Genomic DNA, 10,723 nt, shown 5'->3' on the forward strand with positions numbered 1-10,723 from the left:
GGGTGGCGAAATTTGTACAGCCTACAGGCAGCAAAACCATAAATACACAGTGGCGAAGGACGCTCGAGCATTTCCAGTATTTTGAGGCACGGGGCGGCAAAATGCTCATTGCCCCAGATGGCAAAAATCCTAGCTACGTCTCTGTCAGAAGGTGCTCGAGCACCTCAGAATTGATTCAGAAATCAAAATTCCTCATGTAAAGCTTAGGACGAGCGCCCATGGGCCTCAAACACTTTCGAAATGTCCCGGATCTATGATAATGATAAACGAAACAAAAATGCAAACAAAAAGTCATGGTGCTTAAATTTATTTAGATATTAATATTTTAAGAGAATTCGATCCGGCAAAACACATGTTAAGTATAGGGAAAAGAGCGGTTTGTTTGGGCTAACTTGTCAGCCCATAGGGTTGCCACAAGGGCTTCAATTTTCGTGCCTGATGTCACCTCCTGTTATTCTTTCCTCCATGGGCAGTGATGGTAACTTCGTCAAGCAAAATTTCCCTTTTGACTGAATTTTTCCCCACACATTCCGAAATTCGTGCTGCTATCTATCGGTGGAAATATGTAGTAAATTATTTTACACTAGAAAAGCATTGTTTTGCATTCATATATATTTTTTCAACAAAAATTCTTTTGTTCGATGACCTCTCAAAATTTCCCACAAACGCCAAGAAATTTCCCATGTGGACCAATTTAGGCCAATTTTTCCCACGAATATGGGAAATTTCCCACGAGTTACCACAGGGCCGAGTTTATTCTACGGTAGAATAGAGACGGCCCTGGTTACCATCACTGGCATTTGGCAATAAAGCGCCACTCCTTTTGAAAAGAAAAAGAAAAACTTTTTCAATATTGCGCATGCGCATTTTGAAAAATGAGTTGCTGTGGCTAGACTCTCCATGATGTAAACAACCTTTGAACTCACGGATTGGTGAGTATTATCACGGTATTTATTTTTTCCTTGACTGAGGATTTCTTTTCAACTCTCTAGAACTCTTACATGCTCTCGAAGAATTTCAAGCGTCGGAGGGAAATTTATTTCAGGGATTATTCAGTTGAGTTTTATTTTCAAAAAATTAGTTATTAATTACGTTTTACTTCATATTATTTGGGAAGTTTCATCAAAGGAAATAAAGCGTACGATTCAAAACCCGACCAGTCACGACCTTAACCAAATTTGTTTAAGGTAGAATATGAAGAAACCTTGGGTTACTCATTCTCTTGCGGGATAAATTTTTAGGTGTTTTTCCTCCATGATTTATGAATTTATGGCTACAGGGATGCTCTATATCTTCTGTGGCTCCGTTATATATATCCGCAGCTCCCCAGGATAGTCTAACAAGCAATCGCTCCATCGTATTGAATACATACGCAGTAAAAGGAAAACTTGCCGCTGCTTCCCTGACAATGGTTAGCGGTGCATACTTTGAAAACCACTGCTCTATGTCAAATTAAAAAGAAAGTTTATAATAAAATATTGGGAATGGCTGTGTCATAGATATGGTCCTGAGTTTTGACGTGAATACGTTCTTTGTGCTTCAATTGTGTGGTAGGTATTTTTTTTCTTTCAAACCGAACAGGGCTCTGGATCTATCGACTTTAGCCAACTTAAGCCATTGTCCCCTATCAAGGGGTGGGACCATGGCACCCATATTCTATATAGCAGGGGCCTCTAAGCTGGGATCTATGGCGGGGCTCCCGGTCACACTTCTTATGGGCCCTTCTATGGCTATTTTATAGCATGAAAAAAGCCAAAAAATGATGAGAATTGCCTCAGGACTACAGCCATGGCCCCCACATCCTGAAGCAGGGCCCCTAGGCTGGGATTTTTTACGGGCCCCGACCAGACTTTCACTTGCCCCTTTATGATGAATTTATAACGTGAAGAAACAAAAAAATGATGACAATCATCCCGGGTCCCAGGGCTGGAGCCGTGTCAGACCACCCCTTGTGGGGGCCATGACTACAGCCCTGTTAGCCCCACGCTTGTGGGGGGCCCATGGGTGGGACCTTGTCCTAGGGAACTTTATGAAACAATTAAATAGATAGGTACTGACTTAATTAAATAATGGATATCGTATTATATATATAGATTTGTCTTTGGAGTATTTAACAGAAGATATCATTATTGTCTATTTGGATTGTGAACTTCTTGAGAAATAGCGTAAAACAATTTTGTCACAAATGAGGGCTGCAAGTCTGGTGGCCAGACTACTACTAATACTAAACTACACATGCACCTTGTCCACATTCCTCTGCAAAATTTCGAATGAATTGGTACATGTTGCGAGAGCCTGAAGAGAAATTTGTTTCTGTGTAATGCTTGTTATATGTAAATGCCACCATCTGCCATAATTTTTTCTGACCATGAGTGAATTTTAATGATTGAATAATTGTTGTAGGCCTGTTGCTCTCTGTGGCGAGACTTTTTAACAGAGATTGACTTTTTGCTCTTCGAGACGCAAATGTGAGCGATCTCCCCGTTAAAGTCTCTAGTGCCCGGACAGGAAGAGGTATTAATATCCACAGGGTATCAGCGTATTTATCTTTGAGACATCTAGAAGGCGTGTGTCCTCTCAAGATATAGAATAAAACAATTTTGTTATGAAAGCTGGCCTGATGCCCAGACTGGAATAGATATTAAAATCAGAGAAGTACCATTTGATTTTTCTTAAGAATATCCATCAGACAGCATCATTGCCTTCTGTTTGCATTGCAAACATCTCAAGATATAATGTAAAACAATTTTGTCACAAATGCTGGACATAAACCTAGTGCCTGGACTAGAAGAGGTATCAACATCAGTAGGGTATTATAATGAGATCTTGCCATGGACATAAAAAAACACGAATACATTTTTGAATACTTTTTGAGATATGAGCATTTAACGTATTTCGTTACACAAATTTTTGTGAATGCATCCAGTATTGTCCAATGGTTGAAAAGATTTATTCATGTCGAAAAGCTATTTCATGAGGAAAACTAAGGCGTTATTGCCCTTAGATCTGTTCCAGTCCTGTGATATCTCGACTAACAAAGGTAATTCATTGCAGAATCATGTTCATTAGCCGAAACAGGATTTCCCCATAGGTCTCTGTAGAAAATCATATAATTTGTTCCAAGTACTTCCCAAAATTTGAAGATAAGTTTTTAAAAACACCAAGAAGTGCTGTAAAAAAGATGAAAAACTAACTGAAGGCTAAAATGAACAGCTTTAAAATTAGATAAATGAGAGTTGCAGGAAGACGAGACCTTTTTTATTTTACACTATGTATGTGACCAACGATGCTGGTGCAACGATCCAGTCAAGTTCAAAAGATGTTCCCATTCATCTGTGATTTTTGGCTAGCTCATTTCCATGTCTGATGCATGCAGATGGAAAAGATATGCTCCTAGAATTTTCATATTGTTCAGTTTTATGCTAAGAGACTTGGTCACATGTCCTTTCACTCCTCAATGAAATTCAGAGGAGTAAAATTGAGCTTTAATGCATGAATCACGCATCTAGACATGTATTGGAGAACACTGCTTCATACCTTTAACGTACACAATATGCTGCTTTTTAACTTCTCTTTAGAAAGAAATATGTTCAAATAATCATTGTGAGAATTTTTTTTAATCTTTCCTTAGAAAGCAATAAATGATCAACAGTTTCCACAGAAGAGTTTGGCTTGGTCTATTATGTCAGCTGCGAAATCATTCAAGAATGAACAGTCCATTAAATTTTATTGCTGGTGAAAGAAGAGATCCTGTAGATATAACCGATAAGATAAAATGCTCTAATCCTGCAACAGGTAGTACTATAAATTAATTATATTTCTTACCTATAAACATTCTTACCTTGAGAATATACATAAGTACGTAAATGTAACTTTTGAATTTTATGTAAGAAAACAAACAAATTTTAATTGGAAGATGAAAAATAATTGTCATATATGTTACACTGCAGAAATTGTATTTTAACCCCCTTAAGCAGTTTTTAAAATTTCCTTGAACTGCTAACTGTGGAAGTCTCTAAATCCTCTGAAAAATGTCATCTGTTTTCAAGAAGATCCATATTCACATATTCTACACTATCTGGAAGGGAAAGAAAAAAACACTGTCTCTCCCCTTGTGTTATCAAACTTTGAATATAAGCTAACTCTGCCCACTGCCAGTTAATCTGACAGGTTGGTTGGCGAGAAATGTTTTACCGTGAAAACAACTACAATGCAGTCGCTGGGTTGGTCATTGCCAAAATAAGAGGGTTAAAAGAGGCAAGATATTTCATGGTTGCCGAAATAAAATGCATCAAGTTAGACAAGATATCTCGTCATATTGCCGCTATTAGGGTTAACCCGAGTAGCAAAAATATATCGTTAGGATTTCGTACCGATACTGGTCTGACGTCGGAATGTGGAATAAATATCAAACATCAGAAAGAGTTCCGAAATTGTTACGTGTCAGATATCGAACGGTATAGTAAAAATGTATCTACTCAATAAATGCCAAAATATCTTCTTTTTTTTCGCCAAAATAGTTTTATTCTCATTTTTACAGCATTCTATTTCAAAAGAGAATACCTTGTATGAGGAGTTAGTAAGTCTCTTTTGAAGTAATCCAATTTTCTCTGTGTCAAACTATGTTGACAAATGTATGCCATTTCTACATCAAACAGTATGTTCTATTGCTCAAAAATGTTTTTGCTGCAAAGGGTCAAATTGGAATTTGCTAGTTAAACATTGTAATATAAAATTAATAGTATATGTGAGAGGCTTTGAAAAGAAATTTATGATAATATAAACAAAACTTTTAATAGGTGAGATTATCTGCAATTTATTATGCTCTGGTCAAGGAGAAGTCAATGCAGCAGTATCAGCAGCTGTAAAAGCTTTTCCCAATTGGTCAAAACTCTGTCCTCGAAACAGAGGTCAGTTACTTTTAGCTGCTAGTCAAGTTGTGAGGGTATGTTTATATTTTGATGAAACAAAAATATTTTTATTTAAATTCTAAATTATATATATCGGTAAAAAACAGCAATGTAGATACTGACATGAAATGCTTGCTTCAAAATTATATAATTTTGGGTTAAGTTACCATGGAATATAATTAATAATGGTAATAAATTATGGTTCATGTAAATTACTTGTTGATTAGGCCTATAGTTTTTGTTACATTCTGATTATATGTTTCTTTTTAGTCTCGTCTTGAAGAAATAGCTCATTATGAGGTTTTGGATACTGGCAAGCCGATATGGGAAGCTAAACTTGACATTGAGGGTTGTGCTGAGGTTCTACAATATTATGGTGGTATAGCAGCAAGCATAAGAGGTAAAAAAATTTCCAAGATTTCACATACAGTCAAACTTGGTTAATTCTAAGCTCAAAGGGACTGCAAAAAAGTTTGAATTATCCAATTCATCAACATAGGATAACTATGCTTTCATGGGTAGTAAAAAACCATTTATAATTCTAAAACTGATGGTTTTGATTACTATGACATTTTCCTCGTTGTTGCAACTAGTGTTGGTATAAAATGTGAAGGATCACAAAAACTATTGAATCAATACATTTGTGTAATTTTAATTTTTCTTTTGTATGGTCTTAAATGTTGCTAAGTTGTACTGATATTCCAAAATAAATGAACAATAATGATAAGGAGATATGGATTTCCAATGCATTTTGCACTAGATAATTGACTAGGATTTCAGCACTCCAGCTTTTGAACATTCTATCTGTGTAGAGATTACCACTCGCATGCGCAAACTTTCATATCTCCTGAATAGTGGCATTTGCATCTGCTCTTGGCAGGTAACTAATGAAGTCATCCAAGATCCAATAAAACTCTAAAATATGGTGTTTTTCCAGGTGATCATTATGATTTACAACAAGGAAACTTTGCTGTTGTTAGGAGAGAACCTTTGGGTGTTGTTGCTGGAATCGGAGCTTGGAATTATCCATTTCAGGTTATGACATGGAAAGCTGCCCCTGCTCTAGTTTGTGGAAATACATTTGTTTACAAGCCATCACAATTTACTCCAATTACATCAGTCGTACTTGCTGAAATTATGACATCTGTTGGTATTCCTCCGGGTGTTGTCAACGTTGTTCAGGTATTAAGAAATTCTGTATTTTTTTCTCTATGGCTTAGACTTTTTAATGAATATTCATATATTTATTTTTCAATTATTTGTAGGGCGAAGGAAGAACTGGTGAAGCACTTTGCACACACCCAAATGTTTCAAAAGTAACATTCACTGGAAGTGTATCCACAGGCAAGGCAATCATGAAGAACTGTTCAGAAACAATGAAAAAAGTGACCATGGAACTTGGTGGAAAATCAGCACTACTTGTGTTTTCTGACTGTGATATTACAAATGCTGTGAAAGCAACGCTTTTAGGAAATTTTTTAACTCAGGGTGAGGTGCGTCATATATTATCATAATCTTGTGATGAGTAAAATGTGTTGCAGTTCTGTGAAGTATTTGTATAATATACTTTATTTTGATTTTTTTACATGAATAACTGATTCTCTAAATTTTCTCAATGATGAATTTGATAAATTTATGATCACTCATCAGTAAATTAGTCAAATTTTACCTGAGCTGTATAGGATAGCAGCTGGTATCACAATGAAATATTGAATGGTGTATATATATATATATGAAGTTTTGCGTATTATTATAAACATATTACTGCAGTACTTTTGCAGAATCAGTGAAGTTTTATTTTTAATTTGTGGTGATTTCTTGTGGATGGATGCTTCATTCATCATACAAGTTATGATTTGCATATTTTTTTGTACAATTCAAAAGTTTCTGATTATACTGTGTTTTACAATATTTCTTCCTGGTTATGGCTATTTGCTCAGTTATATTTGAGAAATATTAATCAGTAATGAAAACATTTCGTTGCATTGCCATATGAGAAAAAAGTGGAATGCAAAGGGTCAATATAACCTACTGCATTCAATTTCAAATCTAGCTGTTGTTTTTGTATTCCTTAATTTTTTTAATGTAAAAGAATTTTATACTTATAATATTCAAAAATCCTAAAATCATTAATATTTCATATGTTATGATTTACTGTTTGAATAGGTCTGCTCGAATTGCACTCGTGTTTTTGTACATAAAAGTGTGCTGAATGAGTTCCAGACTCAGCTTGTGTCAGCTACAAGACGTATGATAATTGGTGACCCTTTAAATGATTCAACCACTGTTGGCGCAATGATCAATGAGCAGCATGGGCAAAAAGTGCTAGACTTTATACAGGAAGCTAAAAAACAGGTTTTTAATTCCTCATAAATATTTATTTAATATAAATATTAAATAGTAAAATCTCTCTCGAAACTCCTTATAATTGAATGTAATGAAAAGCCTTAAATCTAACAAAAATGTACTTGTATTAAAAATTTCTGAATTAACTTAAATGCACATATGCATAGCCAAAGCTTACAATTCTATTATGTGCAGTGCAATTATTATATAACCATACCACCAAGACTAGAGAAACATATTGTTAGAAAAGATTTATTTTTGTAAATGGAATACGTGCACACTATGAATAGTACATTGGGAGCAGAGATTGATTATCATTGTAAAGGGTACTGTTTTATAGCATTTTCATTGTAGTATAAAAGTATTTTCAAAATATCAAGGAAATTCTAACCGATTATTTTTTGTGTGAATGTTTTTTAGGATTTGTTTTTTCATAAGATATATTTTAAAACTGTCTCCATTCATTAATTATAATTCCCACTTTATGTTAAATTACATTTGGTAGAACAATTTTTGTGAACTATCATCAAGGTTTGCAAAACAAATTTTAAAACTAATTATATGGCTAGTGTAACAGTAAATTTTATCTTGGAAAAATTTATACATTTATATATAATGGCTTTTCATGCTGAAAGTGCAAAATTTTATGATAAAAAATTTGTTACTATTATTGATTTAATAAAAATTAATATTTCATTTAAAGGGTGCAACAGTTGCATGTGGTGGGGAAAGAGTCATGATGACAGGATTAAATTCTGGTGGATTCTTCATTTCACCTTGTGTTCTAACAAACTGTACTGATGAAATGTCATGTGTAAAAGATGAAGTATTTGGACCTGTAGTATCAATACTTCCATTTGAATCAGAGCAGGAAGTGATTGAGAGAGCCAATTCATCACCTTATGGGTTAGCTGCAGGTGTAATGACCAAGTAAGATACTGCTTACTTTGGGACTTTCTTTTATAAATTTTTTGACAGACTTATTTTAGAAATGTACCATGTATCAGCTTTGAGTTTTTGACATGACAAGTGTCAAAAACTGGTTTAAACTGTGAAAAACCTAAATAATGCTTTTGAATAATATTTTGCACACAATAGGTATATTGCATGATGAGAAACTTACTTTTTGCATGCTACAATGCTTTATTTGTAAACATTAATTTATTACAGTAATAAAACAAAATATTAATTATAATTTGAAACTGAATTTTTTAACATACAAAGAGTCGAGAACAGATAATATATCATTTTATGGTCTATTTATTTAGACTTATCTATTTTATCTAAACTACTGTTCACCATTTGCTTAACTTACAATATATGTGTTTACTTCAAAATATATGTGTGAGAGGAGATCAAGATTAGGTTTTTGACCTCAGAAGCTAACTTGGTATTAAAACAGTCAAAAACGTATTGTCAATGTTGGTAAATAGTTTTTTAACCTGATAGATGTGTTAAATAACAAAACACTTACTTTAACATAGATTAAAGTTTTAATTTTGATTGCCGCTTGGCAGTCGAGTGGTTAGGGAGCTACTAGCCTCTCACTGTGCAAGTCTGGGTTTGAATCCCGGTTCAGGCATGGATGTCTACTAATACTAACAAATTCGCTGGGCAGATCTTGCTGATCCCTTGGGAATACATGAGGATCACATTATTAATTATAATCACTGTGAGTACATAATATATTTTTTTATGTTTCAAATTGTCTAATCTGCCTAAAATTTTATTCTATACTGAAAATTCTCATGCAGCATCTGTTAATATACTAATTAAACTCATTCTATCACCTAAAAATTTCTTAGCTCAGGTTGTTGACACAACAGTTTAAACCGTCAAAAACTGTCACGTGTCAAAAACCTGCCAACTCTGCCATAAATATATGTATGCGTGTTGCTTTCTGATGTATCAGTATACATAAATGTTATGCGAATGGTCTGGAACAATCAAGATTTTGATTCTTTTGTTCAAAGCAAAAACATTTTTTTTATGTTTCAGTTTGTAAGAAATTTTAATGTTCTTAATATGTTGAACAATTAATACTTTATCTCAACTGACTGGAGAGAAAGACATAACTAAATAGGGAATAAATAAAATCATTACAGTATTGCATATTCTTTTAAGTCCTATTTTGTTGCCACCAGTTCAAAATGTTTTTTTTTGCAGTATGTACGTTGTAAATACCATTTAAATTATTTTTTGACCCTTTCAGAGATCTCCAGCGTGCTCATCGAGTTGCATCCCAACTTCAAGCTGGCATTGTTTGGATCAATAACTATAATGTTTTCCCACCAGAACTCCCTTTTGGAGGGTATAAGCTTTCAGGATTTGGAAGAGAAAATGGGTTGGCAGCATTGAACGATTTTAGTCAATTGAAAACAGTTTATGTAGAAATGAACAGTGAAATTGATTGTCCTATTTACAAAATATAATTTTTTCATTGTACTTGTTCATTTTGAAATCAAAAGAAATTAACACATGAATCCTTGAATGTAATGATTTTTTCAATATTTTCCATAATTTTTTTGTTTTATATACTTTATTTTGTTACTTGCATTATTTTTTATGTTTATGGTTAAAATATATAATTTAATTATTAGTTTGTCTTGTATTTCATTTACAATTTTTCTCAACTTTGCTTTTGGACTTCGTAATTCTTGAAAATTTTAATATCGCAAAATGTATGAATACATTTTGAATCAATCCACAAGCAATTATGACACTATTGAATTAGCATTAGGCATTTTCCATTGAATTATAGATTGAAATATAATATTCAAATGAATCACAAAAATATGATCTGAAAAACACTTGTATCAACAAATTTGAATCAACATACATATGGAGGACCTAGTGTGAAAAAAAACCATGTATCTACTTTTTTCTGAAAATAAGGTTTTTGTGTCTACGGAAATTAGATCCTGTATCTCATCAACCAGACAAAGCACATCATCACTTATAAATGTAGTGCCATTTATCGCTAAATTTAAAACTTTGTGGTTCATGCCAGCAATTGAAGAGAGTGCATGTTATTTGCTTCTCCTGAAAAATTGATGCAAACTGACTTACAAGGTTTTCACACTAGGCCTTCGATATAAAGAATCAGGGCCACAACTGGGGGGGGGGGGGGGGGTCTGGTGCGCTGAATGTTGGACCATTGTTTGTGCAAATTTCACCCTTCAAGTATTCCAACATTATTGGGGGGGGGGGGCCCGAAAAGTGTGCTTACCCTGAAAAATGGTTGGGGCTGACCAACCATTTAGTTGCAGTGCTGTTACAAAAAAATCATTCATCTAATTTTTCCCCTTTAAGACAGAACAAACTTCTTCCTTTATAGCAAAGATGGTATTTGAAGAAATATCTTATTAATTGTGGAGATTTTTTTGAGAAAGGTGTAATTTTTTTTATTTCTCCAGCACATAAGATTGTAAACACAGTCTGTGGTGTATTTTATCCCCGCGATTCAA

General features: G+C 33.9%; 1 protein-coding gene across 3 annotated transcripts; it reads left to right on the forward strand.

Annotated features, from left to right (window-relative positions):
- Positions 1-849: 849 nt before the first annotated feature.
- On the forward strand, positions 850-9,852 carry LOC149086697 (4-trimethylaminobutyraldehyde dehydrogenase-like). 3 transcript variants are annotated; one of them, XM_089231054.1, is made up of 9 exons: positions 850-932; positions 3,632-3,795; positions 4,800-4,945; positions 5,181-5,310; positions 5,848-6,092; positions 6,176-6,403; positions 7,077-7,265; positions 7,960-8,186; positions 9,469-9,852. In XM_089231054.1, the coding sequence occupies exons 2-9, from the start codon at positions 3,642-3,644 to the stop codon at positions 9,686-9,688; spliced, it is 1,539 nt and encodes a 512-aa protein (XP_089087180.1). In that variant the 5' UTR covers positions 850-932; positions 3,632-3,641; the 3' UTR covers positions 9,689-9,852. The 3 variants fall into 3 exon arrangements, with proteins under 3 accessions (XP_089087180.1, XP_089087179.1, XP_089087181.1); XM_089231053.1 differs by lacking the exon at positions 850-932 and adding an exon at positions 942-1,055; XM_089231055.1 differs by lacking the exon at positions 850-932 and adding an exon at positions 1,062-1,187.
- Positions 9,853-10,723: the final 871 nt, after the last annotated feature.

Source organism: Pholcus phalangioides, unplaced genomic scaffold (assembly GCF_987345545.1).
Source record: "Pholcus phalangioides strain wild (caught in Gottingen) unplaced genomic scaffold, Ppha-v1.0 ptg000004l_1, whole genome shotgun sequence".
Taxonomy (NCBI): domain Eukaryota; kingdom Metazoa; phylum Arthropoda; class Arachnida; order Araneae; family Pholcidae; genus Pholcus; species Pholcus phalangioides.